The following is a 27742-nucleotide window of genomic DNA, read 5'->3' on the forward strand; positions in this document are numbered from 1 at the left end:
CCTACTGTTTTTTCTATCTTCTAGAAATCCTACTGATTGGAATTCTAATTTTAATTTACTCCAATTGCCTTTTGTTTGACCGTCTAGGAATATGATGAACTCTTTTTCCGCCTAACTTTCCCCCTTTTTTTAATAATTGTTATATTTTTCTTCCTGCCTTTTTTTACGCGGAAATTATTTTACTGAAAGAAAAATTACCTTTTTTTATCTTCCGATACCTTTTTTGGCGCCAATTATAAATCTAAAAAATTTTTTTGTAAAAACGGTATAGAATAAAAAGTTTATGCAAAATTGTGATTTTTATCCAATTTAAAAGTTTTTATGGTAAAATTGTAATTTAGTTTGAAATTGATCTCTTTGCAATTAGAATATAATTTAAATCAGTATTTAGTGTATTAATGGCATTTAATTTGTTAGTAAATATTGGGAACAGATAGTTTTGAATTATAACTAAAGTGATTATTTAATGTTTTGTCTCAATCAAGTTATTGATCTAAGTTTTGGACTCGCTGCAAATTTGTACAACTTAATTTCATTGATAAATTTTGTCATTACAGCAAAATTTATCTAAGGCGTCATTTTGGCGGGAATTTTATTAAATATTAAAGGTGTTAGATATAGAATAAGAAAAATCACTTTGTAAACAGGGTTTTGAAACCAAATAAAAGGATAAAACCATGTTGATTATTGGTAAGAGTGAATCAGGAACATCCCTTAATCAAGAGGATATTGCAAAATATGTTGAACTAGCTTGTGGTTCAAAGCTGGAAGATAAAGTTGTGTTGGAGTACCTGATAAAGGTAATTTATGCTGAGATTCTTGAAAACAAAGGAAGGATGTCTAAAGATAGATTATTTGAAATAATGGATATTTTCTTGAAGCAGTATGGTGATTTTGATGATATTAATTCAGTTGTAAATGAAATTTATGACCAATTAGAAATTGAGCCAGAAGAGTCTGATGAACTTGCTGGAGTATTAAAGGTAATTGAACCAACAAAAATTCTTAGTTCTGAAGTTGAGACAGAAAAGTTCAAATATGACCCTCTACTTGATCTAGATTTGGGAGCGAGTGGAAACTTTAATAAAAGCATTCCAATTGGAGAAAGCATTAAGCTTCAAAAAGCTGCAGCTAAGGAAAAAGAGAGGCAACTTAGACTTTTAAGACAGTGGGAAAAACAAAAGCTTGAAGTTCCTGTTCCTGTGTGCCACCATCCAATTGACAGGTCTAGACAAAAACTAACAGACATTCAAATAGCAAACATTACCATTTTTATTGCAGGAAGAGCTCTTCTGAGTGATGCGTCATTGAATCTAAGTCTGAAGCATAAATACGGACTAATAGGTAGAAATGGAGTTGGTAAGTCAACTCTTCTGACTTATATTGTAAGAAGAGAGATCCCAGGAATTCCTTCAGACGTTTCTATTGCTTGTGTTGAGCAAGTACTACATTACAAACCCGAAGAAACAGTTTTGGACGCAGTTTTAAGCATTGATACCGAAAGACTTGCACTTTTAGAAGAGGAAAAGAAACTCCTGGCTAGAAGTGATGAGGAACTTACAGAACAGGAGTTTTTCAAAGAAGAAAATAATGCACGTCTAAGCCAAATATACGAGAGATTAACCGAAATTGACGCATATACTGCTGAAAATAGAGCCTTTGTTATTTTAGCTGGTTTGGGATTCACCCAAGAAATGATCAGAGAAAAGGTTGTTAGACTTTCAGGAGGATGGAGAATGAGAGTGGCTCTTGCGAGAGCAATTTACGCTAATCCTGATGTATTACTTTTGGATGAACCTACAAATCACTTGGACATCCTTGCAGTTACTTGGCTTGAAAACTTCCTTAAAGATTGGGACAGAACTTGTGTGATTGTTAGCCACTCGAGAGATTTTCTCAACCAAGTATGTTCTGATATTATACACTTCCATGACCACAAGCTAACGTACTTTAAGGGGAATTATGATTCATTTGAGGAGGCAAGATCTAATGATTTAATTCTTAAAAAGAAACAGTTTGAACAACAGTCAGCTGAAAAAGAACGAATTCAGAAATTCATTGATAGGTTCAGATATAATGCTAGCAAAGCAAGCTTAGTTCAAAGTAGAATCAAATTTCTTGAGAAGCTCCCCATTATTGAAGAAATCCAAAAAGATCCCACTGTTGTTTTTGATTTTAACACCATGGATACACCTGGATCTACGAATACCGGAAAAAGTAACGGGGACTTTGTATCTCTTATTGAATGTTGTGATATCAGCTTCTATTACTCACAAGATTCTAGTAATACTATCAAACATATCGTTCATGACTTTAGTATGAGTATACACAGCAACTCTAAGATTGCAATTTGTGGAGGAAACGGAAGCGGAAAAACTACCATTTTGAAACTCATTATGGGGCAACTCAACCCAACCAAAGGAATGATTAAAAGAGATCCCAAGATTAGAATTGGTTACTTTGCCCAACATCACATAGATTCGCTTGACCTTACACTTAACTCTATTCAACAACTACAAGCAAGATATCCTGGGTCGGATATTTCTGAAGAAAAAGCCAGAAATTTCCTCGGGAGATTTGGAATTACAGGAAGCCTCGCTTTAGAGCCTCTATATGTTCTTTCCGGAGGTCAGAAAAGCAGAGTTGCTATTGCTATAATGGCATATCTAAATCCTCACATACTAATCTTAGATGAGCCTACAAACCACCTTGATCTTGATGCAATTCAAGCTCTAATTGTTGCTCTTAATTCTTTCAATGGAGGTGTTATTATTGTTAGTCACGATGCACACTTAATTTCCTGTGTTACTGACTCAATTTGGCATATTGACCATATAAATAAAACCCTAAAAGAATTCAAGAGTGGTGATTTCGAACTATATAGAAAAACTGTAATCAGGTCATCTATTTGATCCTTCTCAAATATTCTAATTTATATTTTATCATTTTTTTCAAATATCACAATTTTACCGCCATACCCAATGTTTATTTTTTAATTTCTTAAGGATTCAGAACAAATTTATGATTCTGAGTAATCTCTTAATAGAGTAAAATTTGAGCTTTTTGTTGAAATTAATTTACTCTTTTCTTCGTTATTTGATTGAATTTTCTTTTTGAACATTCCGTCAATTTTTTTTTTGAGTGTTGAATTCAACAAGACATTTGGTGCTTTAATTCACCTGCATACAAACTGTGTAACTGACTTAAGAACACGGAAATAGAGGTTATTTTGAGGTGTTTAAAATTTTTTTTTTTATTTGTGAAGTAAAAAAGTCACGAAGAAAGTGAGATAGTAATATTTTTAATGATGAGTTTTGTAAAGTTGTTCAGTGGATTATTCTTAGTTATATGTTTAATAAACTTAAATGAAAACGTTTTAATTCAGCATACCTCCTTGCTAAGTATTAGGTCTTCGACAAAGTCAAATAAGCACAAGCCAACAAAGCTCCAATGTGAAGAATATGCGCAACAATACTTAGATTACTTAATTTTAAAGGATCGATTCTTCTTTAGAGTTAAAATGACAGATAAATATCGCTCGGTTTTATCTTCAGAGTCTGATTCCAATTTAGCAGAAACTGCACAACAACGTTTTGATAGCTCATTCGAAAAAATGGTGTCGCTCTCTAAAGAAATCGAATCAATGCTGGAAGAAGTCAGAAAACTATTTGAATTGCTAATGAAATGCCTTACTGTTTATGGAGAGTTTTACAGTCCAGAGAAGATTTTCCAGAGAAATAATAGTATGCTTAAATATTTAAACTCCGTTGATGATGTTATGAAGTAATGTTTTAATGGAGAACGGATGTGTTTATACAAAAGATAATGACAAAATATAGTTAATTTTCCGTAATTTTTAGCAGCAGTTTTCGAGCTGAAAACGAGTAGTTTTTTTAGTTAAATAACGAGTGGCATTAGTGAGAATGTTTATGCAGATTCACGTAACAGGCGGGCACATGTTTTTTTTTGGCGCCCCTGTAAAAAAGATCTATGCAGTTTTCAGGTAGAAAAAGGACTGGAAATAGAAATAGCAATAGTTTAGGGGGGTTAAAGAAGTGGGATTCTTAAATAACTTGTATTAATTTGTATGATTGGGTCCGATTTAATTATTTAGGAGTTTGAAGTTTATGAATGAAGTTTTGGTTGATCATATTACGACTAAACTAGGAAAAAACTATGGTTAGAAAAATTAGAATTGGTGGAAACAGAACAAATATAGGAGTGAGAGCTCTATTTAAGTACATTCTTCTGATTTCTGGACTGCTAGCAGTGATAGATAACAAGTTTAATGTAGTTGTACTCGCAGTTTCAGGGTTTGATTCGTCTCAAGAACTAAGTGGGCAAAGTAATGTTTCAAATTACGGGAGCTCAGTTGTGGTTGGGGATGAAGAAACTGAGAATTCAGCAACATCTAAAGTGGCGAGTGAGCTTTCTGCAGAAAATAGTGCCCTTGATTATGATACAAGCAATAGTAAAGGTTCCTCAGAACCTTTACCAATCGGTGCTTCTTTATTTCAGGGCGACTCAAGTGTAGCATTTGATGATAGTCCTCCAGATGGCCTACCAAGTGGATTAAAGATAACTTCTCCTGGAGTTATAGAATATGGTTATAACAATATCCCAGAAAGTTCAGTTGACGCAAAAACGCCGGATTCTGGGAAAGACAGATCAGAATTTAGCGATCCAGTAATTATGGAATCACTAGAGAATACTCCAAAATCCAAGACTGATTCACACCGAGCTTCTTTTGAAGTCTTTGATGGGAGCATTTTGGAAAAAGAACTTAGCAATAATTTCAAAAAAATGAAAATGCAAGAGAAACTTCTTGAGCCTTTGACAGAAAATGTCGAAATAACTAGCTCTCTAATGAAAACTCCAAAAACTCCAGAAACTTATTCTGTCAGCAAATTCAGTGAACCAGAAACACATGCAGTGCATGCAGATAGCCACATAGAAAGCCCGCCTAAAACTCCTGACGATTTTGTCATAAATGATTATGAAATTAAGGTTGAAGCAAATCCAATAGAACAAAAGAAAATTTCGCAGGACCAGGTAGGATCAGAGGTAGTTTTTGAGGAGACTAGCGAATCAAAGTTGCCAATATTTTTGACAGGGGAAGGAGAGAGTAGAGTATCTCAACCTGGAGAGGAGTCATCACAATTGACTTCTGGTATTTCAGAAACTTCCAAATTTGGTTCAAGCAGTTTGGTAAACGTAGAAAGTTCGAGTCTTTTTCCACAGAAGGAAGACAACAAATATCAGACTACAGATCAGAAAGAGACTTCTTTTAGTACTGATATTTCAAAAAATATAGATTTGTCCATAAAAGAAGGGGCAAAGAATCTTGAACATTCTTTTGGCTTTGTTGACGAAAGTAAAGCTTCTGGAAGAGTTGATTCTGTGCATGATCTGAGTCCTAAAGAGTCTAGTTTTGTAAATCCAAAAACAGAAGATCTTTCAATGATACCATCAGAAAGTGAAGCAACATTAATGGATGTTTCTAACAAAATAAACCAACCGTTTGTTCAGGAGCCTTCAAAAACGGCTTCTATTTCAATTGAACCTCCATCTCCTCCGAGCAGTGCGGTTGAGGAGAGAACTGTTGGAAACAAAAGAATTTATTCTGGTCCTTATATTAGGACCAGCGCAACAACAGGCAAGGTTAGTCCAAGAATTGCTTCTGTAATTAATTCTCTAGTGGGACAATTTGAAAGATTCAATCTTTATGGGGCAGGAAATAAGAATGAAGAAATAAAACCAGGAGAGCAAAATATATCGAACAAATATGTATCTTCAATGAAAAGTAACTTTGATCGTGCAAGTAAAGATTCTTCTGTTTTTGTTCCTCAAAATAGCCAAGAGAATGAATTAGTAGAAGCTTTGAAAAAAGAGATGCCTAGAAATAACTTCCTCTTCAAAAACAGATTTGAGGAAATGAAAGCTACACAAAGTTCTTCTGGTAAGACTTTGTTGCAAGAGGAAATTGAAAAGCTAAGAGGAACATATAGAAGTACTTTATCAAAGCGATTTAGTACTGGGAAGACTTGGGAAAGGCCATCCAATGTTCAAAGTGATAATAAACCCATTCAGGTTACTTATTCAGGAGACGAGTTCTTGGATAAGGTTAAGCTGATTAATCCCAACTATAACCAAGGTGAATCACAACCAGTTGAAACTACCAAAGAGGTGGATGCTAATTTAGTTGAGGAATCACGCCCGGAACAATCTGAAAATGAAGAGAACACTCAATATCTTGAAAGTAGCCACACTTACAAACAGGAAAGCCCAAAGTATTCAGTACCACCAAATAATGTTGAAAATATCCCAGAAAAGACCCAAGAAACTGAGATGACAACTGATGAAGGGTACAGTGATGCAGAGTCATTCTCTAAAGTGCCAACTACAGGATTTGAAGATTCTGATCAAAGTAGTATGGATGAAACTCAACTGAATTTGAATTTCCAGAAAGCTGAAGAGGGCTCTATTAATGATTCCCCAAAAAATATTCAGGCTACTGATGAATTAAAGGTTAATAGCTTTGCAAACATGCCGTTCTCTTACATTAACACGCTAAAAGAACTCCCTGTAGGATTGAAACCACAAGATGCTCCCGTTACTGAAATTCCAGAAGCCATTATGGATCGCAGATCACAAATTGATGAATTAGAAAATCAAGACAACCAGTTAGAGAATCAAAGTACTCCATACCAAAGCGATAGTGCACAAAATAAGGAATTGAACATTTCACATCCAAAGGATATGGAATTATCACCTGAACAAGAAAAGGAAATTAATGTTTGCTACAATAAGGCAAAAAAGATCAAGACTATTAACTTTGGATTGCAGTTAACAGAACATCCAAGCAGCGTAGTTACTGAAACCTTTATTAGTGAATTTACTAAGTATAAACCTAAGATCAGGGAATTTGTCAATTTTGCACAAGAGACACTAAGAGTTGCAGAAAATTACAATAAAAAGAGGTCATGGAGAAAGAAAACTAAAAAATTCAAGCTTGAATTCCTTGAGCTTTCAAATGAGTTCTTACAGCATTCAAAAGCTATTAGATCTCTTTTACACCATTTAATTCAGGTCACCAATCCAAATATTATGGATATTCTTCAACAAATTATAACTGGCCATAATCAAGACAGACATAGTTTACTAGTACAATGTAAGATTCTCTACCAAGCATTCTATTCTTACAAGAACTCCGTTAGAAGTAAACTACTCAAGAAAATCTCAGATCTAAATTTTGTTGATGTGTTAAACAAACAGATTAAAATATATCTTGAACAACGTTTCCATCCTATAGTTAAAGCCATACAATCTAATAAATACCTTAAGAAGAAGCTATCAAGACACATTCCAGATGTAAATATTCTTGAAAGTGTTAATCAATATCAAGATCTCTCTCAAGTCGGAGGCGGTGAGCAAACCACTCCAAATAAAAAGAAAGGTAATAAAATTACAAGATTTTTCAGAAGACTGTTTAAAAAGCCATCTTGTATTAAATGTCAGAGATCTAAAAAACAATCTAAAAAGCAGAAACTTAATAACAAGTAAATCTAACCAATTCTAGATAAATGTGGTCTTTAACATTAAAATACTTAAAAATAATTTTATTGACTCTTTAGCTTCACTTGAACACTCTGTTTGCCCCAAGATGTTCAATTTGATTTGGCATGAATAACTTATTAGTTAGATTCCACCATAATAAATAGAGGATCACCTTTAAAAAACTTCTTTTTAAAATAGATATATGATGAAACTATGTTCATATCTTTAACTGCTTTAATCTTTTGAGTCTTCTTGCTTTTATCTTCTTCTTTACATTGTATTGCTGCGAAGTACTTTCCTTTAGTGACTTTATTACCTGCAGAATTGAAAGTATATCCATATCCATCACAAGGGGAAGCGATTATGTGATGTTTAACGTTATGTATAAACATGATCTGTAAGATACTGTCTCCTTTAGAGATCTGGAAATTATCAGGTTCGTAATCATGAATTATTTCTCCTCCTATTTGTTCATAAACACTATTCTGAAGTATGATTGCACTTGTATTTGAACTTAACGAGTAAGATTTTTTTCTATTGCACTTAATTTTTGCAAATGTGGTATTTTCACCAATTTGAGATCCTATCTTAAGTTCCTGTTCTCTTAATAGATTTCCATTGCAAGGGGAAACAACGTTTTGAATGATTATATTTGAAGGTACTGGAGAAAGAAAAGATATGAGTTATTAAGCTTAGAATAAAAAACGATGCATATATATTAATAATCAACTTACACTTTGAATTCTTTATATTCATTCTTGTATTTGAGGGAGAATAAGTCTTCATTATTGTATTAGAGTCATCCAAATCGTCGGAAAGATCCCAATTTAATCTGGCAGCATCTACTACAATCAAAGGTTGTTTCTTAGAAACAAATGATGGATTTGGGAGAATATTTTCCAGAATCATAAAATTCTTAGTTGCTTGAATATTCTTTCTTTTAAATTTATTATCGTTACATACAACCACAGCAATGTTTGTTCCTATTTTTGCAAGACCAGGAGTATTAGTGTAAATCAACAATCCATCACATGGAGAAGTTAAGATTTTCCAATTGTTTCTCACAATTGCAATAGCTTCCCCTTCCTAAATTAAATAGATATAAATAGAGAGTTAGATAATTAAAATAATATATATTGTTTCATGCACCTTTATTGGGGACTCACCTTAACATTTGCTCTGTTTTCTCTAAAAACTTTGGTAACCAATCCTGGTTTAGTTGTAAGCCCATACATTACGGAATCCTTTCCAGGCTCAGTACATTCTACAGAAAATATGGAATCTCTCTTCTTGACAGATTTTCCAACTTCAAGAGTATTTCCTAGTGTTCCACTACAGGGAGCTACTACTAGTTGGAATTTACCAAATATTAAATGTGCAGGTATATCCTTGGATTCCTTAATTAATTTTCCACTCAGAATACTTTGATTTTTGGATACCTGGGCTGAATAGAGACCTTTTTCTTGAGTTTCTTGTAGATTTGCCTTAATTCTAATGATTTTGACTGAAAATGGCATGATTAGAGGAATTTCTTGGCCTTTAGAGGCAGAACCCTTCTTTGTTTTGCCTTTTTTGCTACTGCATTCAATATATGCATAAACTGTTCCCTGACTTATTCTTTTGATACTTGGAGTTAAAGTTTTGGTGGTAATTACCCCGGGGCAAGGAGCTCTAACAATCCACTTTGCTTTTTGATTTAACAAATCAAAATTTTGGTTCAAATTATGGAGCTTGGATTTTTTGAGTTGGTTCCTCATTATGATTGAATAAGTTACAGCAGAGTTATCCAAAGCAATTTCAATTGGCTGAATTTTATCTTTATGAACTATTGAGTCACTCTTAATTTCCTGTAATTCGTCTTTATTAGGTTGAGCAAAGTTGTTGAGTGTTTCTTGATTTTCAAAATGATCATTCTCAAGAGTCTCATCTAGATTAGTAGGACTGGCGTCCAATGGCTGGATACTTTGATCCCCTTCAAAGCCACCAACTGAAACCTCCTTATTAATATCATCCTTTTCAGTTTGCTCTTGATTTGGTATTGAATTCTCTTTAAGAGGCTCTATCTGAGACAAGTAGTCTGTATTATTGTCATTAATTATATTCTGGGAAGCGAGAGGTTGTTCTATCTCAAACATAACTAAAGTAACCCCTCTTTGAAATCTATGACTAATCATCTGAGTTTTTGGATATGCTGTTTTGAGATTTTGAATAGGTTTGGTAGCTTCATATCTTAAAAAAACAAGATTGTCAAGCCATATCCCAAGTAATACGGTTCCCTCCTGTACAGATTCTGAATCAGGCACATCCACAACCAAGGAATTCTCTTTTGAGATTATGGAAACTTCTATTAAACCGTCAGAATCATCTTTCTTGTTTGTTCGCAGGTCTTCTTCTGGAAAGTCTAAACATGAAAATGAAAGAATATACTTTGGTGCCATTATTCCCTAAAAAAAAGAGTAAATTCATAAACAATAACTTTGATTAAAGACTTACATTGTTGTTTTCTGCAGCAACTATACTATTGGATGAGCAATATATCTCCTCTATCTTTGCTTTACATGGAGAAGTAATTGGAATTTCTTGAGATACCTTATACGTTTGCTGACTAACATCAGTATTTTGGTTTTGCTGAAAACCAGAAAATGGCTTTAACACGCCAATTTTCTATTTGAACAAAATTGAGTATTTTTAATTTCAGTTAAAAATTCAAATCTAGAAATATTTCGTTTGACTTACCTCTCCTTCTTCAAGTTCTGCACCAGGGACTACTCTATCTTGAAATACTATGTACATCTGGTCTAAGCTGTTCTGTGCGACTAGGCCCCTTAACTTGATTGGAATGTCATAAAGTTTGGCATCGGAAAATGAGTTGCTGTACATTTGGGTTGACTCTGTGGCCATATTAAACTTTATTCCAGCCAAATATATAAAAGAAAATAAAATGATCTTCATTTTCGGAACTAAAATCGAATACTAAAACCTCTAAGGAATCCAGGTGGTTGTCTCGATACAAAAGATTGACTTTTTCTTTGTTACTGCTATACTAGATACAAAACACTCCCAAAGCAGGTTTCTGACATTTCCCGCAGTTTCCCGCCAAAGCGTTAGCACACAACACACTAAGAAGAAAAAATGCAGCTTTTGTATTCATTTTGAGCTTTAGTTTAGATTTTTCGGATTTTACTTCAATTAAATTGTCTGAAATTGATTAAATTTGTGAATAACTTAGAGAATGAAGCTATTATTTAATTTTTAGAATCCAATTAGCTAGTAGTACAAAAAAACAATGCATGCAACATGCAATTTTGCAAATACTGCATGTAAAATTATAATTAGACTAAACCTATAAGTAAATAAATTAAAAGCCTAAAAGATGTCATTGCTTCTATAAATGTTTATTTTGAAAAATATATTTTAAGTTAATTCAGTTAATATATTAATATTTAAAGGCTGAAAATGCAATGGAACAAATAGAATTAATTTCATGGGAATTAAATGCTTCAGAAAGAACTGATTTTAAATGTTCTCTGCAGTATTTAATAGTGTTGTTTTGAATAGAGAGAACGAAACTCTGTGTTTCAGAAGCCTTTTCATTCCTTAAAATACTATTCGAAATTTCATGAACCACCAAAGCAGCAGTTTCAATGCTAAAGATTTTAAGATCATCAATAGAATCATTTCTGCCTTTAATGGGATTAGCTCCTGAGTATAAACCAGAGAAGCCGTATTCACTGACTAAATCTTTACCATCAAAATCTTTTAATAAGTTTCTGAAGCTATCATGAAAAACACCATACAACCTAATGGACTCAACCATTCTGAGGCCTTGAATTTTGACATTCTTATTATCATAAGTAATTTCCACACCTTCAAGAATAAGTTTCTCAATTTTTTTTTCAAGTTTGTGCTTAATCTGGTTTCTTGATATGTTTTCTCCGCTGAAATCCTTATTTAATAAAATGTTTGTGGAAGCAAGAGGGTCCTCGGAAAGATGGTCATTGTATATAAAGCTATAAAAGGTTTGATTGATAAATTCTCGAATAGGTCCATCACGTAAACTGGGTTTTGAGCATTGCATAATTGTACTGCAAAGAGAAGAAACATTTTTAGTGTTAATTGGGTTCAAGTTATGATAATGAAGAGAACGTCCAAAATTAGTTTTTGATGAAGCTTCCTCTTCATATATGGTAGCATCTTTATTTGTGTCTAAGATATTTGAAAGTAAGGCAGCAACCTTGCATTTATCGCCGAAGGTATCTTCTTTAATATTTCTGAATCCATGTGTGAGTACATATATGTTTAACCCAAAGTTAAGAGAAACTTCAAAAGATGGAGTTCCTTCAGAGAAGTTTGAGAATGCACTAATTACTTCGTATATACAATGAAGCTGTGAAATTGCTTCTTGAGGAATACTAAAGTAATTTATCAAATAGTTAATAAACAAAGCATTGGTTTTGTATTGAGTAGGGAGCTCCCTATTTGGAATAGAGAAGGTGAATGTGCATATTTTCGTAATCTTTTCATGGTCCAAATCATGACTTGAAACGAACTTCATATATTCTAATGTGGCATTTATACAGCTTTCAATTAAATAGGGATAAACTTCCAGCAAAGTTTCACGAGAGAAGAGATATCTAAGACCATAAAGCTCATCTGAAATCAGTTTGTAATTGCTCATATCTTTGGAGGAATCCTTTGAAGAAATAAACTCATATCTCAATGCATTTCCAATGAAAGAAGAGCTACCTATATCTGGAATTGCCTCGTAATTTAAATATATTTGGGTAAATATTTTGATGATATCTCTATTTGTGAGTTCGCCAATATAATTTGATTTTTGAATACTTCTAATATACTTGGAAATGAAAAATGGAAAAAACTTAGATCCATCACCAATTGAATAGCCGACAGTAAGGTTAGACCCAATGGAATTAACCATTGAATTTTTGACATCATTAAAGAGACCAGATAACAAATTATACCAATCTTCTTCAACAGATGACTTCTTAGAAAATGTCCTGATTGCAAACATGATGTTTCTTTCATAGAATTCATCTTCAAGAACCAAAGTAACATATCTACAGAAAGATTCTTTTTTATCTTGAATCTGAGAGCTTGTAAAGAACATTTTAAACTGGAAATTCTCAATACAAATGTTATATTCAGATTTAAAATTTTCATTCATTTCATTATATTTGCTTACAAAAGAAAATAAAGGTAATAATCTGATCTGTACGCCAAGAATAGCATAAGAACCTGCAGCATATGCGTAAATCCTTCTAATCTTGCTAATAGAAAACCCGTAACTATCGGATAAAATAGTTACAAGTTTTAAAAGGTAAGGTATATCTGAGAAAGGAGTTGGGTATGAATTATCGAGCACATACTCACAGAGTGAAGTTAATGTGAAAAATATGCCACTCAATTCTGGATGCCTTTTAATAATAGCTGAAGCACATTCTGATGGGACTAAGTTTTTTGACACAATTTTAGAAATTTCTGAAATAGAAGGAACCAATTCATTAAGACGTTTACCAGAAACAAACTCCTTTGGAAATGTTAACGGCCTCTTACTTCTTGAAGCTTCAAAAATATTTCTATTGTCTGTAAGAAGTAAACCTATTCTAACTAAGGAAGAATAAAATTTTTGAACTTTAATGGTAACTGTTGGATCATGCGTTTTACTAACAGCATTTATTACTGAAATTGGGGTTAGTAATCTACTATCAGCAATATTATTTATATTTGATTCAACTTTTTGTTCCTTAGTCTTCTTTTTTTCAAAATTTCTTGTAATAAACTTCACTCTCGGGAGAAACTGGTTATAGAATTCACCACCTTGGGAAGAAATGGTTGCAATAAAAAGAGTTGTTAAGTCATTTTCTGAAAGTGGAGAATCAGATTCAAAGCAATTAAGAATTGCATTACAAAGTTCTGAAGAATCTCTCTTTGTGTCAATAACTATCCTTTCTTTTGGAACGAAAGTATTTTCTGCCAAATTAATGTATCTTGGGAGATTTTGGATACATTGAAGAAGAAAGCCTTCCTTTGTTTTAGATTTAAGCTGATCTAATAGTATGGTTAACTCTGTGGAATATTCAAATCTTGGAAACATTCCTGTATAAGATGCTGAGAGTAAAAAGACACATTGAGACTTAGAAATGAGTTTCAACGGGAGTTCCAAATATTCATTTAAATACATTAAATATTGAAAATAAATTGGTGTTGGAGGTAGTGGAATTAAGTATTGATTTATTGCTTGTTCAGAAGTTTTACAAAGGAGCTTACTGAGATGATTCCTTTTTTTTATATTCAACTGTGTTGAAAATAATGGGAAAGCCTTTAAATGAAGTCGCAACAAGTCCTCACATTTCATGTCCCCTGAATTCTTTTCATCCAAATATTCAACTATTTGCTGCCATGAATCCATATGACTTTGATCTTTAACAGAAAAAGCATCGGTTGATTTATTAGAAAAAAATGTATTTATAATTGAATCTAGCTTACAAACCAATTTATACAATCTCAACAAATTTACATTCAGAGGTCTACCTTGAAATCTGCTTCCAATATCACTAATGAACTTAGTTCTATTTGGTGAGTCATGAATATTTAACTTTTTTGGATCAATTGATAAAGTCTCTCTTAGAACTACCACTGAATTTAATAAATTTGAATCATCCATACAAGATTGTATTTGGGAACATACTTGAGAAGCCAAATTTGATGGAGAGTTATTTCTTCCTAATGATGAGAGACTAGTCATATAGCGTTTGCAAATCTCTCTAAAGTTTTCATCTCTTACATTTGGTAATTGGAAAGTCATAGTAGCAACTTTTTGTATGTACGGAAGAGAAGATGAAATTCCAAGCTGATTCCTAATACTCCTATATGTATATATGATACAAGACCCTAAGAATATATTAGATAGTGGCAATTCAATATTATTTACTGTAAATTCAATAAATCTGCTTATGTAAAACTCTTCCATCAAAAATTGGTGAGATGTTGAAGCTGCAACGCTTCTATTTATTGGTTCTGAAATATTTTGAGGCCTATGAAGACCTAAAGCCAATGGTACATTGATTGTTTCTAATGCAGCTGATCTACTCTGTTTAAAATAAAATAATTGTTTTATTGGACCAGATGGCAATAATCTATACATTGAGCTAACGTTTATCTTCTTAGACCCATCTCTATAAAGTTCGGAATATAATGAGCTAGTCTCTCTTATACATTCATTTCGTGGCTTTAAGCCATTATAAAGTTTTGGTTCCCATGCATGCTTATTAGCACATGTAACTGCTAATTTTATGCAAATCGCTAAAAACCCAAGAAATCCTGTTAAATTAAGCTTCATAAAAGTTCTAAATATCCCTTCTTTTTTGTTATTATCTTTGTTCCCGTTATTATCTTTCCAATTTTTTTTGTCACTCCTTATTTGTATTATCAAGATCTCCGAATTTTAAAACCTCTATAAAGATTTGCCGCCGGCGGTAAACACTAAAAGGCAACTACTCATGCAAAACGCATGCAAGAAAGCAATTTTAACAAAAATTAGAGCTAAATATAAACTAATTACTTAAGAAGGAGTAGTTTCAAAGCAAAAATATTAGTAAGAAGATGAGCTTTAGGTATCATAAATCGCAACAAGCTAGGGAAAACTAACGAGCAGCAAGTTCACTTTGGAGGATACTCTATTCCCTGGTCATGGAGAGCTCGGACGAGTTGACTTAGCTGGGAAGGCTCTCCATTATATTTAATTCTCCACTGGATTGCCAAATATCTGGACTTCTCAAAACCATAACTTTTTACACTAAAGTTTTTGGTCATGGAAACCCCATCTATGTCATATTGAGTAACCCAGCGATGTATTGTAGGGTTATACGAAACTCCATCAATTTCTGGGCCAATAAAAAATCTTTTTCGTCCATTAGGGGACGATTTATCTTCAATTTCTATAAACATTGAGTCGTCATATGTAGTTACAATACAATCATGTATAGAGTCCGTACTTCTAGAAGATGGGGTTCCCATTTTTGAAGGAGAACCTAAAGGCTCTTCAATGCCCTTTGAAAAATCCAAGTTTACCACAGGACTAGCACTTAATAAACTTCCTTCATCTATTTTCTTGCCTGGATCCTCCTTTAAACTCTGGATTAACTCCTCTTGTCTACCTTCTTTCTTTAAAGTCTCGTTTGTTGAGTTTATTAGTATTTTGACAACTTTATCATCACCTTCTTTTTTCTTCTCAAGATCTTGCATCACTACGTCCTCCGATCTAATTGAAACTTCAGTCTCGTTTTGAATTTCTGTTGGAATCCCTAAATTCTCTCCTTTTTGTGTAATTGTGTCGAGGCTAGAATTTATCAAAGCTGAGGGCGACTTAAGGTCTGACCTAACACAAGCCAAAATAGACTCCTTAAGTAGGTGTTCTTCCTTACCTCCATTATTTTGTAAAACTGATCTATACCTATTAAGTAGAAAATTCACCTGTTCATCCCCCGGATCTGTTGGAGTTGTCACCAAAAAGTCTCCTTTTGATGGAATACAGAGATAACATCTTTCTGATCCATCCTTTAATTGACCCTTATGTATCGTTAAATCTTCAAATGAGACATCTTGCAGAACTCCATCTTCATGTGCAGGAAATCCTTGAATCACAGTCTGTAGGAACTCACTTAGTTTATCAACACCTTTTGTACTTGAGTACATACTTTCTCTATATTCTATAGCAAGCTGACGGGACCCTTCAAATCCGTAAGCTCCAATACTGAAATATTTATAACGTTTCCTCCCATCCTGTCCAACATAGCCGGTCACCCACCTATTCTGGATCTTATCATAACGTATTCCCTCGATCACAGGCCCAAAATAGTACTTTTTTCCGTGGTATACCAAAAACTCCTCCCCAGAGGCAGATTTCCTTGATTCTGATCTGCCTCCTGTATTTTGCTCAGAAGAAAAATTCTGAGTACCATTCCCAAATTGGCCTGATCCTTGTTCACCCTTTGAATTTGAAGCATTTGTTGCAATCCTTATTCTAAATGATGAAGATGATGTTGCATGTCCTTCTCCTGAGACATTTAATGCGGTACCATCAGTACCTTGAGAATCCTTTCTTTTCGGAGTAAATAATGTTCCTTTTGAAGCTGAAGCTCTAGAAGAAACTTTTTTTACTGGTGTAAATGATGTCTCATCAGCCAAACCACCTGCTTTTTCTATTGCAAGCTGTCTCGCCTTTTCTGTACCAAATTCTTCAACAGAAAAGAGAGTTTCTTGTTCTAGAGTATTTACAGAGTTTCTACAAATCCATGAATCCTTTTCTTGATCATAAAATACCTCAAAATCAGGATTTTGTAAGCTTATTGCATCTAAAGAGGAGTTTCTTGTATTATATGCTGAAGGAGATGTCCTTCCTGAACGGCCTGTTCCTTCTATGGATCTTCTGCTTCTCTTGTTAGTTCTGACGGCTTGCACAGGAGTTACAGTCGGAATTTTGTTGTTAATATTAGCAAGTTGTTCTCTTCTATACTGAATAGCCATTTCTCTTGCTGTGTCATAACCATACTGTTTAACATTAAAAATCCGGCTTCTTCTAATACCATTCTCTGTCCAAACTGCAACCCAGCGATCTCTATTTTTCTCATAAGTAACACCAACTTCATTTCCCACTTTGGATGGTGAGTTGTTGGGTACGCTGGACTTCCCTAAATTGTTTAAACCTCCAGATTTCTCAGTTACAGCAGAGCTAAAGTCCTCTACATGTCTACCATTTTGACCAGGATCTCCTCCACGTTTTATTTCCATTGTGACATATGCCTGATAAACTAGAGGAAGCACCAATTCTCCAGTTAAATTGGCTGGCTTCCATTCACTAATTGGTTTTCCAATCTGTCCCTCTAGACTTTCAGAAACTTGAGATACAGACTCTAATCTACAATCAGTCCCAGTTAGCATTCCATCCAACCACTCCCTATAAGAGTCTAAATGAGAAATTGCACGAATACAAACCTGGGAATCACACTTCTCGATATCCAGAGGATATCCCTGGTTATCAATTATAGAATTACTAGATCTAGTTTTACGATTTAACTCACTGGAAATAGTTTTATAATGATCAGGTTTCATTTTTTCGTTCATCTTCAATCCAATACATTCTATTATCTGCAAGTATGGTCTGAACTCTTCTTTGCTAATAGCTCCATATATTTGAGCTATATGAAACATTAAGTTATCTCCATATTCTGCCCATAAAGGATACAGATTTGAAATGTATCTCAAAAAGAAATCAATACAAATTAATTCGTGATCCACTTCCAGTTCCGACTGTTTTAGTTTCATCGATTCATCTTTCTGATCAACTACTGCATTTTCTCGGGCCTCAAGAGTTAAATTTGTATTTTCAGTAGTGCACTCGGTACCTGAAATTAAATTCGTCTCTACTCCTGATTCTTCCACTACCATCTTTACATCTATTGACTCCCGAGCTTCCATTTCCAGGAATTAAGTAAAATATCGAATTTTTATAAATTATAAGTGTTTTTGCTTTTTTACTAGTTAATCAATTTTTTTTAACTCCTGGATCTCGTCTAGAGTGCCTGATCCTGATCTCAGACGCTTCTATCTTCTTCACCTCGATCTCGTAACCGTTTCTCAAATTCTCGATTTTTTCACAGACTTTTTCCAATTTCCTGTCTCATTTATTTACCCTCTTTTTGTAAGTTATTTTCTGCATAACCATTTGCCTCCTAATACTTGCTTTGGCTGACGCCTAAACGCATTCAAACCTTTCCTCCCCCTCATCCAATATTTTTCACCCTTTTGGCGCCAAATATTTTTCTTTATTTGGAATTTCTCCAGCTGAATAGATTATTCAACAGACAATATATTTGAGTATATGTATATGTTTATATATATATATATATATATATATATATACATATATATATATACATAAATACATATATATATATTTACAAAGATATATATTTATATATATCTGTATTTATCCACTAATAAATATTTATTTACTTGTTATTCTAAATTTACTCTATTAATTTTGTTCCTGTTCCGAACATTTGCTACCTTTATTTGCATTAAGTCATACTTAATGTCAGAGTTTGAACTATTCTTAAATTTTTATTTCAAGTAGATCTATTGGTTTGTTTCTACTAATCTTCTCACAAATCTCCTAAAATGTTTACCAATAAGGTAATCTCTCTACTCTAGGCAACTCTGACAAATTTTAAAAGTACTATTTAAACACTTTAGAAACAATCTTGATTTACATGGAAAATTCTAATCGTTATATTCCTTATTTTATGGAAACCTATTTTTTTCAACTAACTATACAAAATTCTCAAGTTAATTATCTAAACCAGTTGCTAATCGTCCATTTGTTAGATCTCAGTTTGCTTATATCTAAAGGCTCTTCTATAAAAATAGACCAAATCCTAGGGATTAGGTTTCTCCAAATAGCCTGGTTTCCTCTCCTAAACCTTATATGGTCAGCACACCATAGGTGTACAAGAGGAATATTGAAGAATGAAGTCCCTCCTGTTGCTCTTTGTGATATGTCAGAAACAATTTTTCTAAATAGCTGTTTAGCTATAGAGCAGGGAATATTAGGCTCTTCTTTTTCATGAATGGTAGTCTTAAGAGGAGCCCATCCTTCTAGTGTTAAAATATCTGCCATCAAAGGTCTATTCCCTTCGAAATCTATAACTGGAATTTCTGCAAGTTTAAATATCTTCTCTAAATCTGGTTGAAATATTTTAAATCTTCTCAATTGATTTTTGTCACAAAGTAGATTGTATTTGGGTGGCTTCTTCTTTGGGTTAATTTTGGAAAAGCCAGATGATCGTTCAACAATATGACTCGGATCCAACTTTAATGATAGTTTGAGATCCGGAACGAAATTATTGAAACAATCATTTAAGTCTGTGTACCACCTATTATCACTTGGATTATAAGCCTCTCCTATGATTAACTCCTCAAGCATTTTCTTAGCTAAATTTCTTCTATGGTTTATTATAGAGGTTCTAAGCAAAACTTTGTTGGATTTAAAAATGGGTTTATCTTGTTGAGCTTTTGAATAGCTGATAGTCAATCTTCTGAGTTCAGTATTTATTGCAATAATACGGTGAACCTTTCGAACTATTGGTCTGTCTGAAATGTCAAATATATCAATAGCTTTTGCACAATAACCAGCATGTTCTACTCCAAGATCTATTACTTTTTGTAGATTTTCTTCCCTTTTCTTACTTAAAAGATTGTATTCTTGAGTATCTGTAATTTCACTGCTACTGTCAGTCTGAATCCTTGCAAACTCTATTTTATTTGTAAGCTTCCTCATTTCATGCTCAATATCAGTTAGATCCTCCAAAGCTTCGTGAATTCTTCTTAATGAAACTCCAATTAAAAGTTGAAGTTTAGCTTCCAATGGAGATATACTTTGCATAATCATATCAACATCAAATAGAGAAATATTGTTTAAAATAGATTTTGGCTCAATAATTACCTTGGTTAGTCTATGCTCAACTTTTGCTATCCAACGTTCAAGCTTCTCGTCAGTAATATCTCTTTCATCATCAAAGTTGAAAAACTCTTCAGGAATTCCAAGCAAGAATTCATTGATGGATTCATCTACTGAAGCAACCAAAAGGTTATACAATGTTTCCAGCTCATCAAGATTTAAAATCTTCTGATTATTTACAAATACCAATGATAATGCCAGTTTAATGGAATTTTTATGGTCTCTGTCATTTTTTACTTGGGATATTGCCAAACATGCATCTGGAAGTTTAATTTTGGTCTTTCCCAAAATACTATGAGAAACTCCAACTACCAATAAAGCAAGTCTAAATGCAGATTTATGTAATATTGAACAGAATAATGAAAAGCGATTCATCTCTTCATATGGCTTATCCTCAACAAAAGAGTGAGTCCAATCCTTTCTAGCTAATTCTGAAAAGGATCTCAAATCCGAAATACCATAGGGTAGATTTGAGGCAGAATATATATCCGTATTATCAGATTCAATGTATTCCTTCAAAGCTCCAATATGTTTCTCCATATATTTGACAAATTGAATTTGCATGTAGAACCGGCGTTTCAGACTTTGTGGAATACTTCCTCTTTGGTATTGAATATCTTGTACAAATTTCTGAGTCTCTTTAAAAGAGCCAATCAAACTTCTATAAGTAGAATACAGTGTTTGAAGAGCTTGTTGGTTTGTAAGATTTACAAGCTCCATCTTAGGTCCCAATGGAGTATTACTTTCTTCCTCTTCAACTCCGTTTAGCACCCCATCTTTGAACCATCTTTTGGCTATCTTTCCAGATTTATTTCTGTTATAAAAAATAAGAAATCTGTCAAAGAGTTGTCTCCTGTCAACTACTACGTTTGTAGATGGATAGTTTGTAAATAATATCTGTCTAACGTCAAGCTCATCTAAATGGCACCTATTATCAATCGCAAGAGCAACCAAAATAGCTTCGTTTGCCTCTACTTTATTTTTTAAGTTGGAATTTACTCCATCAATTGGGAATATGTGTCCATTGTTTAGTTTGCCAGAGATATTAGGATACTTCTTGCTCGCAAATCCTGCCATTTCTTGACAGAACCTTTCAGCTTGTGTATATTCTATGTGCCCTCTTAATGCTGACCTTAAAGACTTAGCACAATCTTCCAAAGAACCTTCTTTTAAAGATAACAAAACTGTGCAGGCTCTTGTTCTACTAATTTTGTACCCTTCTTCTAGTAGTATTATTACAAGAGCGTTTGCTATTGAGATTTCTTCTTGAGATAATTTAGAGCAAGCCTCACCTCCCAAATCTTCCATTCCCATTTTAATAACTGACTCTACTTTCTCCAAAATATTGTGCAAGTTGTCAGGATGAGCTTCATGAACCAGATCTTTGATATCTGGATCATCCTTAGCTACTCTTAATACTTCCTTACAAATTTCTAATCGATTATCTTTTACTTTGTCGTCTTCTTTGATAGTTAACTCCAAGGCAAGTGCACAGGCTGAAAAATAACCATCTCTTAAAACATATACTACATAACATGCATCCAACAAAGACATTCCTATAAGTTTAAATTAATTATTTTTATTTTTAAGTCTCATTCCTCGGTTAGGTAACTCTTTTTAAACAATATACTTAGAATTGTGGTATCTCAGGCTTTCCCAACCTATCAAAAACTTACCATTAACAGAAAAATTTTTTGAAACAATTATAAATAGATTAGAAAGCTTTATCTGATTTGGAGTTAACACTGAACAGTAATCTCTGAAAAGTACATTAATCACAACTTAAGAATCAAGAATCAAAAACTTACACGATCAATGTTCCAGACAAATCTTCTCTCAGATCTTTCTCAGCTTTATACTTTGTACCAAAAATGGGTCTCCAAAACCTTGCTGCCTTTACTCTTTCTGGATTCCATATTAAAAAAATTAAGCAAAGTGTGAGCCCTAAAGCTTTCTTGAGCAACTTCATTATATCACTTATGTTTCTATCTATATTTGCATTCCTATACAAAAATCAATATTTTTCGGGTTTGGTTTTTTGTATTAACAAATACAAATTATATATCTATGTATATATAATAAATATATATATATACATATATATATATATATATATTTTTTTTTTTCTCTCTACTATTGCCCCATATTTTGTCATGCAAAACCTTAATTCTTTTTAGATCATTAGGCGCGCAAGTCATGCAATTATTGTTTCAATATTATTATTTTGAGACGGAATTATTGAAATATTCATTCATTCTAATATCTCTAGGAGTCAGAAAGATATAATTGAGATTTATGGCAGTATATCAATCTTTGTTTCAGTCCCAATAGATTTAATACGACATATATACTTATAAAATTAATACAAATAATAGTCTTAAATATGCCTCTTAAATATTATCACTCGGAAAATAAGAGCTAGTGTTAATTATTTTATAATTAATAGAATAGTTCCTCATTTTTTTTCAAAATTATTATATTTTTGATTTTAGATCCTTTTGTTTCTGAATTAACAAGAAACTTGAAAACTTTTCTACAGAAAAATTCGAACTGTGTGTTCTCTTGTTTATTACTTGTTAATCAATTAAATACAAAAATAATACTCGAATAACTACTTAAGTAACCCACCAAATTCAATAGCTACTGAGTTATAGACATATCAAACAAATAAAATTTAATAATGAAGGTTGTCTTTCTATTGTATTCATTTTTTATATTATTAATATCACATTCTTATGGATACCAAGCCAACCAACCAAATATCTCAGAGTATAATTCTGAACAAAATCTCTTGGCAGCACTTTGTTGGTCTCTGCCATTTAAATTTATCAAATGCGATATTGAATTTGAAGAAAACGTATTAGAACACTTAAAACTTGAACAAATACCAAGAAACAAAGTTTCCACAACTGATGAAGTAGTATATAATATTAGAATGCAGCCAGTAACCAACGGATTTTTAACTAATGCAGTGCTAACAGTAAGGTCAATTTATGGGATGATTATTTCAAATGAAGTAGGAAATCCTGTGGTTCCAATTCCTAATCAGCTTAAACATTCATCAACAGCAAAATTTGGATTACCACATCAAGCCAAAAATATCTTTCCCTCTGTTAACTGTGTTCTTATGTACTCTAATATTGGGGAGGGTTTTTACTACATTCACCCTGGAAAAAGTGAGCATAAATCAATTCCAAGATCCGTACCAGAAAATATAATGCTAAAAGTCTCCACAAAGAAAACAAGAACAAGAGAAATGTTTTATGTAACATTATTATCAAATCAGCAATTCCCCACTAAACCTTCAGCCACATATGGTGTTGGTGCAGATTTTATGATACCACCAGTTATCTGTTTTGGAAGCAATGAAAATCTAAACCAACAACTTCACGAAAGCAAATCATATTTGGGAGGGCTTTTGATTCAAGAACGAGTAATGGGACCTTCTCTTAAAGACATTATTAAATTCTTTAAAAGTACTGCACTCGCGAAGTGGCTAAATAGCTCCAGAACTGGTGAATTTAACTATAGAGACAGAGTTTTCCTACGGTTAGAAGCCCAGTTATCTCTGGCTCATTCTGTAATCGCAGCTATTTTAACTTTGCAGCATCACTCAATTGCAGGTAGAGTTCTACATTGTGATCTAAATACCAAAAGTATATATATTGACCGTATTGTTTGGAGTTGGTCTTCCAGAAAGGTTGAAGAAAACTTAAATGCATTAACCCAGTTGTCCCCAACAAATATAAAATTTATTAACTTTGGGTATATGAGATCAACCCTTGAAGTATTAGAAGAAAATTTAACTTGCCCTCAAACTGATAATGATTTGGTTAAAGTACAAGAATTCATTAAGATGTTATTCTCGGAACAAAGTGATAGAACAGAATTCCCTGGAAGTAAAAGTATCAGTGGTGGTATGATGACGATGAGTACTGGATTTAAAATGTGGTGGAATGAATTAGTAAATACGGTTGGAGCAGATTTCACCAACCAAGAAGTCAATCAACAAGAAGTTCTACAAGTTGAAAATATTCTAAGAACTGTTTATAAAGATAATTCGGTAACCTTAAATCTTGATAGAACAGCAAAATTTGCCGGAATTGTTGCTGGAATTAAAGCAATCCATTCCTCTATCTCCAAAGCTCTCAGATATCTTTATTACCAAGGATTTGGAAAAACTAAGAAAAGAGTAATTGTTGGTTGGTCAAGCAAAGATCTTGAGCCTGAGCCTCCAACCCTACCTAGCAGCACTGTAAAGAAGATTCTTATTGGCAAGAAAATTGAAACTTCTACCAATTCGGATACATCTGGCACTGATAAATTCGAATCCACTGATATAGAGCTTTCTGCTGAGTCTATTGGGCTTTCCTAATTTATTTCAGCTACCTCCGTTATATTAATAACTTATTTATAAGTAGCTTTCATATACTTGTTTATTGAGGTCAAAAGCTAGAAGTTATTTAAAATGATAGTTTCCTAAATGAATAATTATAAATGTGTATATAGAGAATTATTAGGTAAAAAAATAGGAAAAACACAAGTGATTATGTTTTATATTCAAATCACTAGAATGTGCTCAAAGATTTATATACATTAATAAAGGAGTATTATTCAAAGTATGAAGTATTTCCTAATAAGTCTTAAATGCCAAATTCTAATTATCTAATAAGCCAAGTTACAAATAATAGGGCGAAAGCATTAAGTTAGTGGGAGAAGACAATATTCCTTTCTTATATAAGAAACTCACAACTCCCTGCTTCTTGATTTTATTACAGAATGAATTTGAGGTAGACCCATCTCAGTGCCAAAAAACACCAACTGGAAAACCTCAAACAGATTATTAGCTATAAAATTGCGTATCACCCTTTGAATTGATGATAATCTAACTTGCAATCTTGTAGTTCCTTAAAGTGAATGCAGTTAAGAAGTATCCAAGAATTCTGAATGCTAATCCCAAGCAAATAGTTACTAGAATGTTAAGCCAAATATTAGTTGTCCATAGATCAAATTGCTCTAGAAATAAGTCTGTAGTTACTGTCGAGAATCTTTCTCCTGGAATGAAGATTGATAATACCATGCCAGTATAAGTATATCTTACTGTAGAAATCCATCCCAACCATCTAATCCAGACTGGAATTTGGTCAAACGTGACAAAGTAACCAGCAAGCAAAGCGAAAACCAAACTGAAAAGTGGGAATATCTGGAATACAGTACTTCTGCTTGTGCTAAACGAGGAAAGTACATATGAAAATGAATAAGAAAGAAACACCCCAGCTTGGGTAGAAATGGTCCAAAGTCCAAACTGGTCAGCCAAAGAGGTTTTGAAATTCTTATCATATATGCCAGTCATAAAGTAAACAATCGTCGTATAAATTAGGGTTTGAATGTGTTGAACTGGGAAGTCTGAAACCATCCTCGAAATATAGTAAGAAATAGGCGTATACATCTTAGAGTAGGTCTCTTTGTTCATAACAAAACGCTCATCCACAGTTACTACAAGCCCTTTAACGGAAAAGAATGAGATACTTGTTGCTACAAAAAAAATTAATCCCAAAATGTTTCTTGCATTTTGAGCAGTATCCAAATCATTTGCCCCAGATCTTGGGAGTGAGAAGAAAACTCCTCCCATAATAATAGCCATAATTGTATTAACTAGAAGTAGTCCGAGTGTTACATTAGGGTCTCTCCAGGTGTTAAGAACTATTCTCCTTGTAAGGTACTTCATCTCTCTACAAAAACGGATAGGACCTGGAATAGGGGACAGCCTGGCAATCTTCTGGCAAATTGTTTGAGTTGGAAGAATTTTCATATTCGCAGAATCAATGTTTCCATAATTCTCAAATAAACTCTGAGGGTTGCTTGTATCAACACACCTTAAATGATTATCGATACTCTTTTTAACGTTTTCACCATACACTGATTGTTCGTAGATCTTATGGAACTCGTCCAAAGAATTAATAGAAGGAACTTCTAGACCAAAAAGCTTCATTGAAATGTCATCTCTCGATACTGACTTTTCGAACGCATAGAGGGGCTCCTCTCCATCCAAATTGAGCTCAGCTATTTCAATCTCCTTTATAGTTGCATCCTTGGGTACATATATTGAGGATGAAATTACTTTTTTATGTACCAACTCAACAAGAGAGGTAGCATCAATAATGAAATCCGCTGGGTTATAGTTATCAGGGAAAGGTGTAACAACGTCGTTAAAGAAGGTAACAACGTCCATTGGAGAACCTTGACCTAGAACAAATCCTTTGCTTAAAAGAACAACTTTGTCAAACAGAACAAAAGATTGCGATCTTGGGGTATGAATAGAACAAATCACTATAATGCCGGTACTATGAGACAGGGATAAAAGATAAGAAAGCAAGTCATGAGCTCTAGCAGCATCCAAACCTGTAGTTGGCTCATCTAAAAATAAGATTGGAGGACTCTGAATCAATTCCAAGGCAATACCAAGTCTCTTCATTTCTCCACCAGAAATTCCTTTCTTTGAAATTCCTCCAACATATGTATCTTGTACATGTCTAAGTCCCATAATATCAAGAATCTCGATAACCTTATCCTCACGATCCTTCTTGGAATAATGTGGAAGTCTCAGACCTGCCACAATATCCATCGTCTCTTTAATGGTGAGATAAGGAAGTAAATAATCCTCCTGTACAACCATTCGAGTCAAATATCCCAAATCAATGTCAGTAAACCCATTAATAGCTACAGACCCCTTAATATTATACTCTCTACCTTTGAGTCTCCCAGAAAGAGCATTTAATAGTGTTGATTTCCCTGACCCTGAAGGTCCCATAATACCAATAAGCTGCCCAGGTGAAGCCATGAAATTAACACTTTTTAAAATTGGGGTCACAACTTTACGGAAAAACTTATTACGCTTAGTAAGTTCAACCGTCAAGTTCTTTGCTACCAATGTAACTTGTTTTGAGACATTAACTCCTAAATTTATATTGATGGACATGTCCATTGAATTGTCTGTAACAGAGCATCTTACGGCCGCTGCACTAGATCCACCTTTGGCATCATAAGAAGAGTGATCTCCTCCACCTCTGCTACTATTCAAGTCCAAATTATTCCCTCCTGTTGTTAAGCCATTATCCTTCATCTCAACGGAAGTCTTTTTATTGGAATTTTTGGGGTCATCAAAGCTAAACTTAGCCACCACCAAATTTACTACCAAAAGTAAGGCTAAAAAAAATACAATTTTTCAAAACTTACCATCGTTGTTATTGCTCATCACGAATATTAATGTTTAACAACCAAATTAGAATTTTTGCCTTCCTAGTTTACTTTCCTATTAATGGGGGAAGTGTCAACATGAGGGGAAAATCCAAATCTTAGATTTAAGAGGGGAGGGGCGCTTCAAAGATAGGCAAAAAAATTAATTTAAAAATAGAGTCAAAGTACGAAAGATTACTAGGAAAACTTCAGGTACTTCTTTTCTAATCCAATTTTCCTTTTATTTGTCTCTCTATAAACATCTCACTCTTTTTACCTCCTTGTATTTATTCACCATCCACAATTAGTTGAATATGCATTCATCTTTAAATCAAATTAACTCATATATTAGTTAATTAATAATTCATTCTGGAAAAGTTGTGTTTATTAGAATCCAAGGGTTTCATATAT

The 27742-nt window shown here is 33.3% G+C and overlaps 9 protein-coding genes across 9 annotated transcripts; 4 read left to right on the forward strand and 5 right to left on the reverse strand.

The window, feature by feature from the left end:
• Positions 1-677: 677 nt before the first annotated feature.
• cubi_02653 (ABC transporter-like protein) lies at positions 678-2912 on the forward strand (the record flags this gene model as incomplete). Its single annotated transcript, XM_029019664.1, has 1 exon — positions 678-2912. One exon carries the CDS (start codon positions 678-680, stop codon positions 2910-2912), a length of 2235 nt encoding a protein of 744 aa, XP_028874784.1.
• A 392-nt stretch (positions 2913-3304) lies between these two features.
• cubi_02654 (uncharacterized protein) lies at positions 3305-3787 on the forward strand (the record flags this gene model as incomplete). Its single annotated transcript, XM_029019665.1, has 1 exon — positions 3305-3787. One exon carries the CDS (start codon positions 3305-3307, stop codon positions 3785-3787), a length of 483 nt encoding a protein of 160 aa, XP_028874785.1.
• Positions 3788-4176: 389 nt separating this feature from the next.
• Positions 4177-7563, forward strand: cubi_02655 (uncharacterized protein; the record flags this gene model as incomplete). The annotated part of the gene is made up of 1 exon (XM_029019666.1): positions 4177-7563. The coding sequence occupies one exon, from the start codon at positions 4177-4179 to the stop codon at positions 7561-7563; it is 3387 nt and encodes a 1128-aa protein (XP_028874786.1).
• A 131-nt stretch (positions 7564-7694) lies between these two features.
• cubi_02656 (uncharacterized protein) lies at positions 7695-10458 on the reverse strand (the record flags this gene model as incomplete). The annotated part of the gene is made up of 5 exons (XM_029019667.1): positions 7695-8218; positions 8292-8643; positions 8724-10001; positions 10051-10221; positions 10294-10458. 5 exons carry the CDS (start codon positions 10456-10458, stop codon positions 7695-7697), a joined length of 2490 nt encoding a protein of 829 aa, XP_028874787.1.
• A 535-nt stretch (positions 10459-10993) lies between these two features.
• Positions 10994-14917, reverse strand: cubi_02657 (uncharacterized protein; the record flags this gene model as incomplete). Its single annotated transcript, XM_029019668.1, has 1 exon — positions 10994-14917. The coding sequence occupies one exon, from the start codon at positions 14915-14917 to the stop codon at positions 10994-10996; it is 3924 nt and encodes a 1307-aa protein (XP_028874788.1).
• Positions 14918-15237: 320 nt separating this feature from the next.
• Positions 15238-18054, reverse strand: cubi_02658 (uncharacterized protein; the record flags this gene model as incomplete). Its single annotated transcript, XM_029019669.1, has 1 exon — positions 15238-18054. One exon carries the CDS (start codon positions 18052-18054, stop codon positions 15238-15240), a length of 2817 nt encoding a protein of 938 aa, XP_028874789.1.
• Positions 18055-18928: 874 nt separating this feature from the next.
• Positions 18929-22064, reverse strand: cubi_02659 (uncharacterized protein; the record flags this gene model as incomplete). Its single annotated transcript, XM_029019670.1, has 3 exons — positions 18929-21651; positions 21772-21854; positions 21904-22064. The coding sequence occupies 3 exons, from the start codon at positions 22062-22064 to the stop codon at positions 18929-18931; spliced, it is 2967 nt and encodes a 988-aa protein (XP_028874790.1).
• A 711-nt stretch (positions 22065-22775) lies between these two features.
• cubi_02660 (uncharacterized protein) lies at positions 22776-24470 on the forward strand (the record flags this gene model as incomplete). Its single annotated transcript, XM_029019671.1, has 1 exon — positions 22776-24470. The coding sequence occupies one exon, from the start codon at positions 22776-22778 to the stop codon at positions 24468-24470; it is 1695 nt and encodes a 564-aa protein (XP_028874791.1).
• Positions 24471-24980: 510 nt separating this feature from the next.
• On the reverse strand, positions 24981-27218 carry cubi_02661 (ABC transporter protein; the record flags this gene model as incomplete). The annotated part of the gene is made up of 1 exon (XM_029019672.1): positions 24981-27218. The coding sequence occupies one exon, from the start codon at positions 27216-27218 to the stop codon at positions 24981-24983; it is 2238 nt and encodes a 745-aa protein (XP_028874792.1).
• Positions 27219-27742: the final 524 nt, after the last annotated feature.

Source organism: Cryptosporidium ubiquitum (genome assembly GCF_001865345.1).
Source record: "Cryptosporidium ubiquitum isolate 39726 chromosome Unknown contig_13, whole genome shotgun sequence".
NCBI classification, from domain to species: domain Eukaryota; phylum Apicomplexa; class Conoidasida; order Eucoccidiorida; family Cryptosporidiidae; genus Cryptosporidium; species Cryptosporidium ubiquitum.